Source organism: Lepisosteus oculatus, chromosome 17, assembly GCF_040954835.1.
Source record: "Lepisosteus oculatus isolate fLepOcu1 chromosome 17, fLepOcu1.hap2, whole genome shotgun sequence".
NCBI classification, from domain to species: domain Eukaryota; kingdom Metazoa; phylum Chordata; class Actinopteri; order Semionotiformes; family Lepisosteidae; genus Lepisosteus; species Lepisosteus oculatus.
In genome coordinates, this window is record NC_090712.1 from 19,186,841 (window position 1) to 19,205,344 (window position 18,504).

Consider the following 18,504-nt stretch of genomic DNA (forward strand, 5'->3'; position numbering starts at 1 on the left):
AAATTAAATGTGATGTTTTTCTCTGGGAAAACTGCAACTTTCTAATACAAAACCATAGACTGGATATTATGTGTCAGACAAAGAATTCTCTCTAGCCTTCTTTTTTCTAACCACTTCATCCCATTCAGGATCACAGGGGAACTATAGCTTATCTCAACAAGTAAGAGGCGTAAGGTAGGATACACCCTGGATGGGACACCAGCTCATTGCAGACACACAGACGCACACCGGGGCCAATTTTCCCAGAAGCCGATTAACCCACCAGTACAGTGTGTCTTTGGGTTGTGGGAGGAAGGCGGAAAACTTGGAAGAAACCCACACCAGCATGGGGAGGACATACAAACTCTACACAGACAGCACCCCAGGTCCAGAATTCAACCCAGGGCCACAGGGCTGTAAGGTAGCAATGCTCACCACTGTGCCACACTACAAAGAACTAGACTGATTCAATCTGCAACAGATTACTGATTGATTCCTGAAAATGTTCAATTTAGTACCATTGTTGTGAATCTGTTTTATTGTATTGTATATTGTTCATTGTGCATATCAATTTGTTTTGCGTCAAAATATTTCTTAATGTACGACATCTGAGAGGTGTGGATTTTATTTTCTTTTTTCTGTTGAACACCATCTGTTGCAGATTAGACTTGAATAACCTTGAATAAAGTTACAGCCCTATTTTGCAGAGCACAAAGTTTTGGATGCTTCCCCAGCCAGACCTCTCCAACAGGCCACCCTGGAGATGGTAAAAACTCTTATCTCACAAGCATTAAAATGAGTCTGTACACAAAACTGTGTTTTATCTATAACTCACATCAGTTTAGTGTACTCATCAGTCCTGGAAACACAGAACAACCCAGAAATCAATTACTGCATGTTTCATACAAAATACAATTCAAAAGGGAGAAGTACTTAGATAAGTACTTTTTTAACTTTTTAATTTGATTACTGTCAGTTTAATAGTTTTAGTTGATAAATAATTTTATCCAAGGAAGATTGCAGACCTTTGGTAGTTATAGGATGTTGATGGACCCTGCAACAGAAATCAATCACTTGTTTAATGTTTTAATTTCCTCTGGAAACAGAAGAGGAAGAACTCAAATTAAAGGGATTTACTGTGTAATGAATGGACGTACAAAACAAAGGCAACAAATGCTAAAATTATCAAATAAATTAACATGAATTAAAAACATTAGTGGGTTATATAGTGCTTTAAATGGTGTGTGCAATGTCAAAGAATGATCTTCTGTAACTATTTAAGATCTCCAGTGACAGGATTTTCAGAGAACCAAAGTTTGACATGACCAGCACAACTCTTGGTTCACTGTCTAATAAAAAAATTTTAGACTTGCTCTTCTCTCCGTTTGGAGCACTTCTGTTAATTTTTCTACCACGCATCCGTAACTTATTTATACTGGTGAAGTCCATATTGTAATAACAATTTCTCTATCAAGTCAAGTTTCTATGGTATATACAGTATACAGTAGGTATACACTATTGTACTGGATATTGTAATGTGTAAGTAAGGTTTTTGGAAAATACAGTCATTGCTCTTTAATAAAGTCAAGCCTAAAAAATCCAGAAAGGGACATACTATGTAGTTTGCTAGTTAATGTGGAATTCAGGAATAGAGCCTGTCTTTTGCAATTTATTGCAATTTGTTGCAATGGATTTGAGTTTGGCAGGCAGCGTCTATAGATGGAACAGTCCCATGTTGACAGGCCTGTATCCAAAATGTTCTGGGTTACTAAAACCTTTTAACAAAAATGAGCATGTTATTCAATTTGTTGAACATTTCGCTGCTTGACTTCACCCATAATAGTATGAATCACTCCCTCATAAAATGGAACAAATAACCTAGTCATTCTGTTAAGGTATTGAAGGGACTGGAGGCTTTCTGTTCCTGCGTGGTTTATGCAGGGCTGTTGAAATGCAGGTGCTCAAGACAAATCATTAAAGCAGAAAGGAATCACCGAAGGTTGAGTCCTTATGTGAACCTATCCTTTTCCATCCGGATCTCTCATATCTTTATATCATTTATTAAAAATCTGCCATAAACACAAACATACAACAACACAAATCTTTTTGGTAACACATACACTATACAATATATGCATTACTTTTTGTTAAGAAGCTAAAGTTAAAAAATATATACTTTTTTAATGTTCAAAAAATTTCAATCAAACTATACTTTCTGCATGAACACATTTTTCCAACAAGTGTTTCATGTCCATGGTGCGAATTACGGGGGACCCAGGGGGGCTTAGCACCCCTGAATATGGCCCAGCTCCCCTGAAGAGACCATCTGAGAAATTTTGGGGGGGTCTCTAAAATATGGAAACTGTCCATTTATAAAATTTCCTATTTATGTGTCACTTTTTTCCCGGTATAGACTACATTTGCGTTTCTGTTTTGAGCGTGTTGTTGACATAGAAATATCTAAGCAATTTAATACTATTACCGATCAAACCACGGAGGCGCTGTTACAAAAGTAGACAACGTTTCTTTTCACGTGATAAACGGACAAGCTAACAAGTCACTCTTGGTTACGTTTTCTATAAAAAAAAAAGGCGCGCAGTGAAGTTGCAGAGAACATTTCCAATGACATTCAGTTTTCTACAGTATATATGTTACTGAAAAGCGACGATTATACCCAAGAGAAAACAGGGAACTTTACTTGCTAATTGTGGATTCACAAAACAACCCAAATTGGCGATCTGACTGTTGCTGCAAGCGGTTGCCCCGCTGACAGTTCAGCTGCTGACCCGTCTGCCTGGCCTGCCCCTCACCACCAGCAGTGCTAGCTCTCCAGAGGAAGAGGCTGGTCCCCCTGTGACCCCAGTCGGCACCGATCTACCGGCTTACTGGACCAGCCAGCAGTGGACAGAGTGGGAAAAACGTCCACCCCGTGGCTTTTCGTTAAGAATGGAAACTTGGGATGCACCGTGTGCAGTGATGCAAAGTCTTCTGCTGTCAGAAAAAGCACTTGGCATGCATTTATCTGAGGAGTGGATTAATGGAGATGTAAGTAGCCCTTTGCAGAACCAGCTGCGGGAAAAGAAAATATATAAACACCGTGAGTGCTTATCACATAAAAGGGCCGTTCATATTGAAGAGTCGACGCAAAAATAAATTCTCCCAAACAAGGTACTTGAAATTAATGCTCATTTAATTCAAGAAACCGCAGTTTAATTCAGATCTGCGTATATGGTGGCCAAGGAAAGACTATCTTATAAAAAGTTCATTATTTTAATAATGTTACAGTAGCTTAATGGTGCCAAAGTAGGCACTGTACATAAGTCGGACCATTCCTGTGCTGAAATTATAGGTCATATTGCAAAGAAAAGGCGGAACAAGCTTGTGTCGGGTATAAAAGAACTTAAGTCACGAATTAGCCTCACTATTGATGAAAGCACAGTACATGCGTGCTTATCTCATCCTACTTCAGATGGGGAGCTGCGTCAGCATGCGTAGGCTGCAAAGGAACAAGTAATTTTATAAACAAGTAAGTTTATTCCATGCTGAAAAAAAGAAGAAAGAAAATAACGTTTCGGCCTTGGAGCCTTCTTCAGGTGTGTTCAGCTGTCACCTGAAGAAGGCTCCACGGCCGAAACGTTGCGTTTTCTTTCGTCTTTTTTTCAGCATGGAATAAACCTATTACAGTGTACTTGTTCCTTATGTCATCCTATACATGAGATGCGATGTGAGTGGGAAAGTGGACGTGAATTGTAGTTTTGGACATCACAGAGCTGACGGATGGCACAGACGCGGAATCAATTTACAGTTGCCTGAGAGGGAGCCTTACTAACGTGGGTTTGGATGAGTTTTTGAAGAAATCTCTTTCACACGTGATGCGTCCCCCCAACCAGGGGTGAGCTCCCCCTAATGCCAAGATATAATTCGCACCCTGTTCAAGGCCATTGTATTTGTTCCATTTATTCAGAACACAGGTTTATATATGTGAAATATATATGAAAAATCATATAGGCATCATTTTTAGTAACTGAGTTAATCTCTCTTTCCCATACATTACAGAGGCACTGTTGTCTGAAATCGGACATCATGCCGAATCATTGCAAGGCATTTATAGATTACATTAACAAGAAATTGAAAATGTTTAATAATCCACAGACATGAAAAATAAAAAAGCAAATGGGAAAATACAGATACACAACAGTACAAAACACACAATTCATAACTGATGAAGACTCAGACCATAAAAATTAAATAATATAATACATTATACCTTCACAAGTTCAATTAACATTTACAAAGAGCAACAAATAAAATGATTAATATTTTTCTAAATACTGTTTTCTAAATACTCAAAGCAAAATCATGTATACTGGACCTGCAAAATAATTCTGTGCACCATATTTCATTACTTTAGACTTTAAACAGCTTAGAATTGTTATTGCAACCCTAGCTCCTTCTCATTTCTGAAATGAAGCTGGAGCTTTAAATGGCTTTAAAAAACCCCGAGCTTTTTTGACTGTAATGCATAGGCTCTTAACATTGATGTTGCCTCTAATCCCATCGTCTTAAACCCTTTGGAATCCCTCTTCTTGTCTAAATCCGAAATGTAGCCTGAGGCCTGTCTAAATTCTTCTCTTCCCTAAAAGATTTTTCATCCTCAGTGCTAATCCTAGACCCATGAGGTGTCCCTGAGGTACCAGGATACTGCCTGGAGAGAAACACTTCTGCTCAAGTCTAGTAGTGAAATGAATACTTCACACGCCATGGATCTGGTCTGAGAGTGCTTCTGGTGGATGTGTGTTGGTTGCACATTCTGCTATTACCCTTACGATAGTGGCAGTATTTATAGTCACACAATCATGTACTGTGCCTAAGTGTTATTGTATGTCAGACTGGAAGCCCCTGTTGCATGGGTCTTGAGAGCTCCCCCAGCCAGGAGCCAGGAGTTCGTGACGCCACCAGTCGCGACGTCCAATAAAGACGTCGAACGTCCAAACGTTCCCACAATTCCGCTCTTCGGCCCGTAACCGCCATATTTGAAAAGACTGTAGACTGGGAATTGTACGTTTTCCGTGTGCCGCACTGGGTAAGGTGTTCATTGATCTTTAGAAAAAGTGGGGTTTGCTCTTTTATTTTGCAAAGGAAATTTCGTCTTTTCTCTTTTTGGGTTTTTACAAGGTGGAACTTTTAAGTTGCACTGTTGTAAATAAAGACGAAGGATCCCTCATGGCTTGTACTGCAGTCCTCGGCGGTGTTTGTTACAGTGACTGCTTTAGCGTTAAAAATATTTTTGCGTTTTGGCAAATTGATATGATCCTGTAAATGTCCTTCAGTGGCGCTTGCGTGCAGAGTAAGTTTAGATTACAGCTTTAAACCTCACAGCCTTTTAAAGGGATACAATGTTGCCAGAAGGCATCCGCGACTGAGCTCGATACTGTAAACAATGTGCATCAGTGTGATACATTATATCTGCTTATTCTCTCCGTGTCTGGAAATTCCCTGTGTGGAAGCAGAAAGATTGCAAGAATTGTTACATTCCTCCGGAATGCCATTTTCCTGCACAAATATGCTGTATAAATCCATGACAGTCTGTTCAGTTTCTTGCCTCGTGTAGGTTAAAAATATCTCCTGTGGAACTTTAATTAGAGGTTGCCACACGACTGTTTGTTTCTGATCTGCGTTATTTTTTTAAGTGTTAGCAGTTTCCTCGGGGAAAACACAGGGCGATATGTCGAGGGTGATTCTTGGATTGAAAGGCACTGATCGTTTTTTCTCCGTTAGTTCGTATGCGTCTTTGTGTTTTAAACATTAAGATCTGCAGGGGAAAAATCTTTGAAGAGTAAATGCAAGGGCAAAGCGGATACATTGAGATTGTTTTTTTATGTGCTGAAAGTGCTGTTTTTACACTATATAATTGTTAGTATACATTTTGTCAATTGGCAAGTTTTTAAACTAAGCCTTTTCATTCCCATGTGCTCCGTTTAATTGGATTGACTAGTTCTGTGCTTTTGACTAACCTTATTGATTTATCTATTGCTTGAGATAGGTATATGCACACGCTTCTGATGTACAAATGTTAACACTCGTGACAAACTGCATATGATTACATAATTAAAAATGTGACCGTTAAGATGTACAGTTAAGTGATCTCACAATATTGCAATTATGGAAATTGTGGTTTATTGCATTGAAATAATTTTGAAGATGGCATTACTGCTGTAGCTAAAATTAAATTTGTTCTGCAACTCTTTTTAAACTTTTGAGATATCATTCATTTTTTGTTGTTTTTTTTGTCATATTTTTGTTTATGTAGAAGAATGAGAGGGGAAAAAACACAGGAGCACAATTAACAAGGCAGAGTAAGTGCATACTGTGTTCTGACAATAGGATTTTAAATTGCTTCCAGCACATGAGTGGAGCCACTTCATCCAGTACTGAAGTGAAGTTCTCGGTTTAGGTGAGACATAGCAGCCATTCTGCACATAAAAGATTGGGTAGAGAGTGAGAAACTAGTTCACCAATTGAAGTAAAGGCCAGATTTTGGACACCCAGAATATAATAATATAACAAACTCCCCTACTGCTTATTAACAGTGCACTGGGATCTGGGGTTTTTCAGGTTTAATGTTTCATCCAAACGATAGCACTCTTACAGTACAGTAATTTCTTTCACCATACTGGGGCATTGGTTTAACAGTTCTGGTCCAGAGGAAAAATGGTTTCACATTCCAGTATCAACTGGGTCTAGATTGAGCTATTGAGATCTGATGAGATTAAACTAGAATATTATAACAGTACCAACATTTTGGTACAGTAAATCTTCCTGTGCCACTGAAAACATCTAAATTCGATTCATGAAAATATTTCTTGTTGATGCAATCAAGATCTTATTGAACATTAACAATAACTGAACCACAGAAAGAAGTTGAAAAAGGGCAAACTTCATTTACTAGATTCCCCAGTTACACACCTTTTCAAATGATGTTTCTGTGTTCATCTGAATAATATTGCTCCCTAACCTGTTAACAGCATCCACCAGGATTCCAAGCAGACTTCTTTGGAGAAGTCATTGCTGAAGGCTGTAATTCATAACTTTTCATTTTGATGCAAATGTAATCCCTCAACTCATTGCAGGCTAAATTGAAGGTAGTCATCTGTTTTGCCTGACATCCTGTTTTCAGGCATTCTCAGCATGGTCTTAATAAAAATAAAAAATTGAATTAATGGAAGATTTGTTTCTCTCCTGCCTTCATTGCCAGCTGTTTGATGCATTTAGATAGCCCAAAAGCCAGTTCCATGCTTAAGTTCTTTAATATTTCATTTTTGTTCTTGTCTTTTGCAGATCAATTGTTAGCATCACCAGGAGACATCAGCATGCATTTGTTCTGAAAGGACCAGCTGAACAGTTAGGTTTTTGTTTTCTTACACATATGCCATCTTCTGACATGGTGCCACTTAAAAATCAAGAGCCAGTTTTTCAAAATGAAGGACATATCCCTTGGGTCTGCCCATTTTGCCTGGGCTGCTAGGTTGGATTTTCAGTTGCACAAGCAGCTGGTGTTATTTAGCACTGAATTTATCCATGTGGTGAATAGATTCAACTGAATAACACGGAGGTCAAATCAACAAATACTGCTAAGAGCAACTATTGACATACCTCCCCTTTATTTATATTTTCATCTTTATTTTTATGTTTATTCATTATACCTCAATTTTTACATCTTTTGTAAGGTACATTGAAACACAGAAGACACCCATAGTGAGTTAGTTTGATTAAAGGTTTTCTAACCTTGAAGTATTTCAGACAGAGTAGATAGACAATCGATGTAGTATTGTAATTCCTCATACTGTACCTGCATGTACAAATCTGATGTACCTGCAGGCTGTGGATGTCTTGCAGACTGTGAGACCTGATATGAATGTTGAGGGCATCTGATCTGATGCCCTGCAGGATGTGTAGAAACTTTACAGAATAGTTGTAGTATTATAAGAGTATTTTTAGACCTGTAGTTCCCTTCTGAAGATGTAAACTGAAGAGTGCAAATGCGCTTAAAATGGTGTTTATTGCAGCAGAGTACAGGTTAGGAATGGTCAAGAGGCATAATTGCCTCGAGTTTGACCCCTGCCTTCCATGAGAGCAGAGTTACACATGATGTTCAAGTCTGGTTCGTGCCACTGTACCTTTCAGTCAGAGGACACACCAGGCTCTTGTCAACTAAACACTGAGATTGTTTTTTCTTCATAATTTTTGTTCCTTTCTGAGAGCCACTGTCTTAAACTGGCTGATGGTGTTTATACACCCTCAGTTACATCTGTTGTTTTTTGTTTTTAGAAATATTACCTTCACAGCAATTTGTCTTTGCATAGCAGTCTGAGAATAACAAAAATCATTTTGCAGGTTTTAAAACTGTTTTTAAGAGTCTTGCCTTCACTGAACAATGACTGGAAACCACAATGGTGCTGCTATCCTCAAAGGTACCGTTTTAATTAGATGCTGCCTGCACCCTGTAATGTGTCAGAAACATTTACATTTATGAAACTGGAGGGTTTATAAGTATTAGCATTTTAGATTTGATGGACATTTTCAACGAGTAGAGAAAAACATTTATAATTAGCTTGTTGAAATGCTCCACAGTGTAAAAAAAAAAGGTTAAGCATTTTTAATTTAATTTATTTTAGAAATTAAATGTGAACTTGTCATACGTTCATGGGTCACTTGAGTATGTATACAACATTACAGCAAACGAACTACATTATTTATTCATTAACCAGATTTAATAGCCAAACATATTTACTTTAATGTTTACAGCTCCACACAGAGTAATCTTTCAGCTCATAAACAGCTTAGCTTGTTAGTGCAATAAGCTTACTGACTATGACATTCACTTTAAAAATGTTAATTTAGAGTAGTTTTAGCAGGAAGCATTTTTTAATTTTTTATTTATTTCATGCAGTGTGCCTGCCTGACAGTGCTTAATGCTATTTTTTTAGATGTTGTTGCCTTTGTTGACGTATGGTCATCCAGTAAGAATGAAAATTATTCCAAAACGTTTGCTCTGCAGTTAATGGATATGGGAGCAGTGGTAAGTGATTTTTTTTTCTTTGGTTAAAGGATTTTTACAGTATTTTTTTACCATTTTTAAAGTAAGAAAAAATAAGGATTCAAGTCAATATTAATTTGATTTAAACTTTAGTTCAATATTTAATATAATGGAAACATTATTAAAATTCACCCACCAGTTATGCCCCAGTGTACCTTAAAGGAAGGCTCATTTTGATATTTACATATTAAATACCCTTAAAGTAGTGGAGCAAAACACTTTTAGTCTAAAGTGGTTAGTGTTCCTATCAATTTCTTTATTTCACTGAACCCTTAATTGAACTACCACGTTGCTTGATTGAAAAACTCGCTCAAAAAGACGATCTCCACCTGAAAAAGGTCACTTTTCTATGTGAAGCCTTGGCCAACACTTGGCCAGCTCTGTCCTGCTAGAGTATATAAGGATTCCCAGTTACAGTGTGCAGTGAGGTCTGTATGGCCAGACCTGCTTTCTGAAAGATGGCAAAAATGAATTCTGTCATTTAAGGATTCAGTTGTGTAAAAGCCTCTGGGCCTCCAGGGGCAGTGTAGGGAACTCCTTGCCGAAAGAATGTACCTTAAATTGCTTGTTTAAACCTATTATCCAGCATCTCATCTCCTTTTGCAATAGTGTAAGAAAGCCCTGCAAATACATCTATCCTGATTTGCTTAAATATTATTATTAATAATAATATTCAGGGTTATAGGGTTATTTTGGATTTAGGATTTTATCAAATTAATTGCATTCAACAAAAGTTTCTTGCTCACTGGCCACACAAAGAATTCATACCAGTCCCCAAGGTTAGCTTAACAATTGACTTTAATAGCTGAATGTTTTCTTAAGGTACTTTGCTTGCGCATTTCATCATGCCCTATAAAAACGTTTGTTTTTGGTTTTTTAATCAAATGTTTATGAAATGATGTGAAATCGTCCAGACTTATGCTTATGACCAATGTATTTTGTGAAATTAAGTTTCACTTTAATTTAGATGTTCTTTTTCAATACTTTTTCACTTGAGTTTCGGTGAACATTAACAAATTTAAAAAAAAAGTATTTCCTTGCCATAGTACTATTAAAATCTCTTAACTATATTGTTTTGCCATTACAGGTAACAAAAACCTTTAACAAACAAGTAACGCATGTAGTTTTCAAAGATGGTCATCAGAAGACATGGCAAAAAGCGAAAAAGACTGGTGTGAAGCTTGTTTCAGTTCTTTGGGTGGAGAGGTAAATCTGGCAAAATATTAATGGCACAATGAGAATGCCAATAATTGGCATGGAAGAACTTCAGAAAAGTTATTAAAAGAAGAAACTAAGATCAAAACCTTGTCTTTTGTTTTTAAATGTTGAAGCATAAAGCAAAAGAAGTCCAACAAATCCACTTGCAGAGCACACATGCATATGCACAGATTATTGGCCACCTGTGTCTTTTTGGGTTATAGTTGATCATTAATAGTAAATAATATTTTGAGTTGTAACGATACATTTACTCCCTTCAGATCTGTAAAATGAAAGCGTGCGAGTGTATGAGTGACGATTTCTCGAACTGGTTTATTTTTGTACGTGGCTCTTGGGGGTCACAATGCACCAGTCACAATACGTTAATGCAATAAAAATAATATTTTTAAAAAATTTATGTCTTTAATCTTTTTGTAAAAATACTATCTGTAAAGTGACTAGATTAAGCATTATTTTAATTGGCTTTAAATGCCTTTATGACCTGAGGCAGAAACTCACACCTACACTTACAGTTTTTGAAACAGTTCTCAAGTAGATCATCATTACCCGGGTGGTGAGAAGAGAACTGGGTTAGAAGATTCAAATCTCAAACAATACCTGGATTTTCACTACCTACCAAATTTAAATGGAAGAAACACAAGGAATGTTCATACATAAAGTACTGTATATTTACACTTGTAACTTGCAAATTCAGATATGTACCATTTCATAAGTGCTTTATAAATGTGAAATTCATTGCAGGTGATTTACAGCTTTATTAAATGCAGTGCAAAATGAAGGACATGTGACAATTGGTAGCAGTTTCCATGCATTTCCACCTGTAAACACAAGGTGGCCCTGATTGCATAATAATATTAGGTTTCAAATGGGATGAGGTTTTTGGCCCTTTTGAGCCTGTTTTGTAGTAACTAATAGATCCAAAGATCTTATGCCACTGTTTCTTGAAAGAAGCCAGGGTTTTGCCTTCATCCTTGGATATGTAGCTTGTTCCACACACCCATAATCCTTTGACAAAAGGTTATTTTTTGTATGGAATAAATTAATGTATTTTATTGTACTTTAGATTCATTTAGGTAAACATCTAAAAAAGCCAATTATTTTTAAATTTCGACAGGGAAAATCATAAATATTTTTACAGTTTTAAAATACTTTACATTTAATTAAAGGTCTTTTTTTTTTGCAGCTGTAAAGAAAGTGGTCAACGTGCTGATGAGAGTTTGTACCCTGCTGTGTGGGATGAGTTCAACAAAAGAACGGTAAATATCCTGTAAGAAATATGAGTATTATTTTAATATTCTGCATTATTTTTCTTCTAGTTCAAGCCTTTTTTGGTACACTTCTAAGTATGACCAAATTAAATTATCTAATGAAAAAATTAGATAATTTTGACCCATTTTTAATTTGCCTTGTGCTGCCAAGAACTCGTGTATGCCGTGTAGAAAGACTGGAGTTTGAAATATAAAAAGACTGTGTATTGTCATCAAGCACTTGCAGGAGTCCAACAGCAAGACAAGCAGAGTGCCATAAGATATATTATCCAGGGCTTTTACGGGAAGTATAAGACATTTTGTTCTCTTAATTATTCTGCAGAACATTGTTGGAGTTTCTAAAGTGACCTCTACATGGGGAAAAAAAGTTTTGAACAGATCTTTGAGCAAGACAAAATATTGAGATAAATGATGAGATTGTGCCAGAAGAACTTGCACAAATTGATTTGCATCTTAAGAACTAAATTTCTTTGTAAAATGCTTTCCTTTGCTTAAAATCTAGGTAGCACTAAATAAGAATATGCTTTTTTTCCTAACATACTTCTGTACTGCTTCACTGAAAAGATATTTTTGTTATACAAATGTTCAATGAGTGTGGAAATAAGAAAACAAGTTGCATGCAAAGCTGACTGTGCTGTATGAGGGACATTCTTCATTTCTCAAGATTGCAATGTTTCTCTTTTTTGCTTTTGAAGCATCGATGCATGCAACCGACGGACAAAAAAGTCAGGACCCCTCAAAATGACAAGCGAATGCAGAGGAAGCTCGACAGAATGATAAAAGACCTGAATCTTCCTAAATCGCCTATTGGTAATGCAGTAATCTGTCAGAAACCAGCCTAACCATGGAGTGGTTGTGCATCTTTAATAAAGCTTTTTTGTGTTTAACTTGTGTGTGTTGCAGCCACTAGTTTTCCGTCTGTGATCTTTGATGAAGAAGGCACGCTTGTGTACAACCCTACACTTGTGAAGAGGGCAGATTCCATGGCAAAACGGCTAGACGAGATGAAACAAAAAAGAGAGAACCTATCCCCCACTGGTAATTTTCACGTTTAGATGTTCGATATTGGACATCGCCATAATAGACCAAGATGATGCAATCAGTTTTTACTAAAGCTGTGAAAGGATGCTATGTTTCCATCTTTGTTTCATTGTTAACTATATGAGACTGATGAGCCGGGTATTAAATCCTACCTGTTTTCGTTTCGTTTCTGGATTGTAATACTATTGATCAATTGTTAAATTTGTTTTACTACACTTTTCATGTGTGTGCATAATGTCTATATATTATTTTTGAATCTTAGCTGGGGGCAAGGAGTATTGCTATTTTGTATGTATGTAAATGTTTTTCCAGGTGTTTATCATTCCTTGACTTTGTGTTTCTCCATACCCATGTTCTGCAGCACAACTAACCACAGTGTTCTCTTAGCCTCACAGATGATCGAGTCCGGCTCATCACAGTCTTCCCATAGACCGTCCATTGGAAATTCTCCATCAGGTTCTTTTTTCCAAAACCTAGGTAATTATAAAAGATTAAGTGTTTTCTTTGCTACTGTGTTATTTATGCTGCACTATTGTTAGGTTGTGAGGGTTTGATGTCAAGGTGATGTACTGCAGTGGCCATTTTCCATTATCATTTATATTATTGGATAATATATTTCTGTATATCCTTACAGTATTACCCAGACGTGCTACTGCAAACTTTTAAAGCATCTGAAGCAGAATTACGTGCAAGCATTACAATAATTGTTGACATCTTGACAATTGTGTGTGAATCAGTAAGCTGGTAGCCACTTCTTTATGGAAACAAACTAACAAAGGTCATTTCAAATTCACTTAACTGAGTATTATATAGCCTGTGTTGAACATAATCACATTTTACAGTGGTATATAAATGTAATAATCCATTGAAGTTACGTTCTGGGTTCATCAGATTAAGAAAAATAATTAAAAGTTGCTTATTCAAAATGTCTAGGTTTGTAAATATGAGTCTCATCGATTGATTACCCATATTCTTTTCCCTGTTTGTTTACAGAGGAAGAAAGTGCTGATTTGAATTCTTCTTTTGGTGACCTGTTTGGTGGTTCTTTAAAAAAGAATGAGAAAGAATTGCCAAAAGAGACACCCACTTCTAATGCGGGCATTGAAAGTAATGATGAATCACAGGAGAGAAATATTACTTGTTCACCTCCAATAAAGAAGCCTAAAAGACACTCGGCCAGAGTAAAGTCGCAGCCAAAAAGTACAGCCTTTTCAAACAAGGATACATGTGATGGAAAGCCCAGTGAAGAAGACAAAAGGCAGAAATCGATTGAAGAAAGCAACCGTAGAGTATCTCTGAACATGGAAGAAAACGACAATGGTAGCAAATTGAACTCTGTAGTGAATTGTTCTACTGCTGTAGATGTTTGCACAAATAAGCTTACATGCAAAAAAGAAACGACAGATAACAATATATCTGTAGTATCACCCCGGGAATACTCTACATTCGTGAAAACCTCCGGCCAACAAAAAAAGGGATCTATCAATTCTGTCATGAAGACTCCAAGCAAATCTTTAGGTTGCTCACCATCCAAGGATGAACTGGAGTATGAGGACTATTTCTATTCTGCTAATGTTCGGAAACATGACCCCTGCATAAGACGGTCTTCCTTAGGAAATTTGTCATCTCGGTCGATTTCTTTTCCTCAGTTTGTACTGGAGCAGCCCCCGGGGAAGAGAAAGAGATCAGACGAGGAAAATACAACAGGTACAATAAACAGCAAGAAAAGGTGTAGTCTTAGCAGTGATTAAGGTTCCAACAAAAGAGTTCTTGTGGAAACCTTCAGAATCCCACTGTGAGCAGAAAATACCCACCTTCTGACAGAGATCACTTGATAGATTATTGAATGCCTTTGTAATGTGTCTAGCAACAATCTGTAGGATTTTGTAGATCTCTTTAATTCATCAACAGCTTCAGACTGGACAGGTAGGTTAAATTGGTTGAGTCAGGCTTTAATTAAACTAAATTAACCTGTTCCTGAGGTCTTGTGCTGCTGAAGATTTAAGGTGATTTATTAACCTATTAGATTGTCGCTCTCAAAGAGCAGTAATGCTCACTGTTGAAGCACTGTTTGCTTCTTTGAAGTATGTCCCCACTGCCAATTACGCCAACTGTTCCCAGTATCCACAAATTGGCAGTGGTTTTCAGAACACACGCATATAAAAGTAATTAAGAATATAAACTGAAATAAGGAATTCATGGAGAAAGTGTTCTGTACAATGGAATAAGAAAATGAAAAAAGTAGTAAATGAAGATGTAACTTAACAGTAATATTGAGCCATGTACAGCACTAATTATGTTTTGTGTGCTCTCTCACTGTTTTTTGTTATATCTAGATATGTTTGAATTGCCAATTGTTTAATCATTACTCTCTCTGGTGAAAATGGGACACAGAAATGCTCATTCAGTTCTCCCACCTGCTGAGACATCTGTAATTAGACATGCTGTGAGCTCCACAGTGCCTGATAGGAGAGTTGGTGCTTATTGGAGGAGGTGCAAGTCTGTTGCCTATATCACTGCAGTTGCATCCAATCCCATCCGGTCGGAAGAACACTGGAGTCCCCCTGTGTGACGAATTCCAGCCCTATGTCTGGCACTGCTGTCTCGCTTGTGCACTAGCACTTGGGGAATAGTTGGTCTAATTTCTTAATTTATACTCATACAGTTAGAATAAGATAAGATCACTTAGCCATATACAATTTCTTGCATCAGAATTTGTCTCCTAATTGCCAGGGCTATATGCTTGTGTAGCCTGCATGACTTGTTGGAAGTCTTTTATAACTTCTCAGAATTAGTTATGCCATTATTACTTGAATACATTTGTGAGTTTTTTTTATTCATCCAGTTTTTAACTTTATAGTTCAGGATTTTTCTTTTCTAATTAACTTTCCTATTATAGTGAGCAAACCTGTTTCTGAAAAAGACAGTAATCCAGAAATACTTCTCAGGAAACTTGTATGAATTCATGCTTTTATTTTTTTTATCATAGATGAGCTGTGAAAGATGTGTAAAAATGCACATTTATTTGACAATTCCCTTTTAATCTTGATGTTTACTCTTTAATATAATGCTAATAAATGTTATTTCTTTGTGAATGTTTTTCTCTTTTGCATCCCTCAGAAAAAAAATCAAAATATAAATATTGATTAAAGTCTCCTGAGATAGCAGGTGAATCAAAAGGAAAAAATGAAAAAGTAGCAAACAGATAGTGGTACAATATTTTAGTTAAATTAAGTTTGAGGGAGTTGTGACAGTCTCACATTTCCAGCGAAGGATAAATCACAGGAGGACTGCATCACAGAACAAATTCAGTTATTGGAATCTTGATTTAAAAAGCTGGTTATTCCTTTGAATTGGTCCTGCTGACATTGTTGAAGGTTCTGTTTTGTAACTTCTGAACAAAAGAGTAAAAAGACCGGCTGGAATAAAAAAGGCACTTAGTGTGTTAGTTCTCACATTGGCACCACTGTCTGCTGGTATGAGAAATGTATAGTAGTACAAATCTGGGCTTATTGCCAATTTTAGACGTTAATCAGTGTGATCTGCCATGTAAAAATGTATGTTGCAAATATAACTCAAATGTGCCCAAATACAGTTAAAACCTGCACTTGAGAGTGAGCTGAGGTATCATGTGCACTGTCTGCAGGATGGCGTATGCATGTATGCCACAGTTTCAGTGCACCTGTTATTTTTTTACGTTAGGTTTTGGGGTAACATGTTTTTTTTTTCCACTAATGCACTTTTTTTAAATGGCCTTGGTTTTAGGGTGTGGAAGTAAAAGTTCAGCTGGTGATCAAAGTGTCAACAGTTTTGAAATGTATAAGAACCAGACACACAGATGCAATGAGAAGAAATTGAAAATGGAACAAAAGATAAAGGTAACCATTTTAAGTCCTATGTTTGTTGATACAGTTGGGTCTTGCTCTTATCGATAGGTACTGTGTTTTTTCTCCCCAAGTCTTTTTTGTTAACTTTTTGTGTCGCAGTTAAAGTTGAAGAAGTGCTCTTCAAGAATGGAATTTTTCAGTATAATTTGGTTTTACAAATGTGTAAGCCTGCCTGCAATGCCATTTGAGAGTTTGAGGTTTCATGGCTTTTCCTTCAGGTAATTCAATCTCTTGTGTATTTTGTTAGTTTGATTGTTACATGACAAATTATGTAGCTAAAATGTGCTGTAGAAAGACTAAGAAAAATAACCGAATGACTCACAGCTCAGGCTTGTTTATATACATGCATGTTTTTTATCTAAATGAAACCAATGCAGACTGTAGTTTGGAATGTGTAAACATAAAATGGCATGAAAATATCTACACAGGGAATATGAATCAGAATAAAAGTGATAGCCTAACCGGAAAACATGATCTTTTACTCGCAGTAAAAATTGAAATAGGTTTCATTAAATTTCCGATTCCTCTTGCCTGCCTTTTTTTCCTCTTCATAAGTGGTCAATAAATAAAATTTAACAACCAGTAGATGTGTCCTGCCGTTTCTCATGGATATTATAAAGTTTCAAAGGAAGTGAAAAAACTTAAACAGCTTAGACTACAGACAAATAGACTGTTGCTTTGAGAGTGCACACCTGCCTTAGTTAGTGCTACATTAGTGCTCTGATTTGTTTTGGAAGCTGTACTCATGTGAATAACTATTATGGCAATGAATTGTATACTATTATTTAAAATTTGAAAATCATTCTACATTTATCATAAATGTTGAACATCTCTGACCACACTTTAAATGACAATCCATTTTCTGTTAAATGCACAAGAGGTTTTGGGTTATCGGTACTCCTATGAGACAGCTTGCTCTCCCAAGTCATCACATATTGGGAAGTTGTCTATTGATATTGGGAAGTTTTATTTTAATTGTTGTATGCTGTTTAACAGATAAGCTATGAAAACAAGATACAAAATGCAAATGTTAAATGTTGACTGCAAACCAAGTGCAAATTGCAAAACATTTTTGTTGAATTTTGTTTTTTGAATAATTTGTAGTTTGTCATTTTGCAGTTGTCATTTCTTGCCTTCAATTAAAGCCTCAAATGGCCATATAGTGTGATGTGTGATGCACATTAGCTGGCTAGAAAGTGCAGTCTGTCTTCCTTTCTGTGAGCTGTAGGAGATGTTAAGCAGCTGCATTGTTCTGCTATTTAACCACTAAAGCGCACCTGGCCATGTAGCAGAAGCTGTGCCCTCTTTGGTGTTCTGTCAGGCTGAACAGAACTTGAGCTCCTTCTTTGCCGCAAATGGCTTTCATCAGTCTCTGTCCGTTGTTCAGGAAGTAACTTTCATTTTCATATCTCATAACAAAACATGTTAATTTGAAGCACATGAAAAAACAAGACCTCTGAAAAAGTGTTGCATTATCAGCCTTACAACAGCAGCTGAAAATAACCGGCGCAGATACAGTATATGCACGAGCAGGTGTCCCAACAAGAGTGATAAAACAACAATTAAATCTAAGGTTTGGATTTGAAATGGGATGAATGAGAAGTGAGAGAAACTGCAGTGGCGTCAGTCAGCCATGGGATTATCCAGGATGAGGGCAAAGTCTCACATGGCGGTAGGGTGCAGTTTTATTGGAAACAGGAATGAAGAAGCAAACTAGCTTGGCTTTTAATTGTTGCTTCTTGTTAAAAAAATCGCAGCGAAGCAGGAGACATATAAATGTCTGAGGATGATGCAGATAAATATACACATACATAGGCAGAAGTTATGCAAAACGTTCCCATGTGCAATGAAGAAAAAAGCCTTAGGTGCACTCTGAAGATTTACTGTTCAGAATTCTCAGGTTCCAAGTGTTCACAGTGTCATTATTATAATCCGCTAGTTATAGTATTCAAAGTGCTTCAAATGAACTCAGACATGGGCATTATCCAGCAGTGTTTGTGTTATTTTATTGTTC

At 36.7% G+C, this 18,504-nt stretch overlaps 1 protein-coding gene across 4 annotated transcripts in view; it reads left to right on the forward strand.

The window, feature by feature from the left end:
- The first annotated feature begins 2,564 nt into the window (after nucleotides 1-2,564).
- mcph1 (microcephalin 1) overlaps nucleotides 2,565-18,504 on the forward strand; it is a 58,562-nt gene continuing 42,622 nt past the window's right edge. Inside the window, exons 1-12 of one of the 4 annotated variants that reach the window (XM_015363234.2) lie at nucleotides 5,025-5,062; nucleotides 6,290-6,335; nucleotides 7,318-7,380; nucleotides 8,374-8,450; nucleotides 8,967-9,058; nucleotides 10,164-10,282; nucleotides 11,478-11,550; nucleotides 12,258-12,372; nucleotides 12,466-12,600; nucleotides 12,991-13,080; nucleotides 13,597-14,310; nucleotides 16,369-16,481. In XM_015363234.2, the coding sequence (XP_015218720.2) occupies nucleotides 8,414-8,450; nucleotides 8,967-9,058; nucleotides 10,164-10,282; nucleotides 11,478-11,550; nucleotides 12,258-12,372; nucleotides 12,466-12,600; nucleotides 12,991-13,080; nucleotides 13,597-14,310; nucleotides 16,369-16,481 (1,488 nt within the window). In that variant the 5' untranslated portion in view covers nucleotides 5,025-5,062; nucleotides 6,290-6,335; nucleotides 7,318-7,380; nucleotides 8,374-8,413. Of the gene's footprint in view, nucleotides 3,025-4,985; nucleotides 5,063-6,289; nucleotides 6,336-7,317; nucleotides 7,381-8,373; nucleotides 8,451-8,966; nucleotides 9,059-10,163; nucleotides 10,283-11,477; nucleotides 11,562-12,257; nucleotides 12,373-12,465; nucleotides 12,601-12,990; nucleotides 13,081-13,596; nucleotides 14,311-16,368; nucleotides 16,482-18,504 lie in introns of those variants that run through there. The other 3 variants (XM_015363235.2, XM_015363233.2, XM_015363238.2) reach the window with 3 other exon arrangements.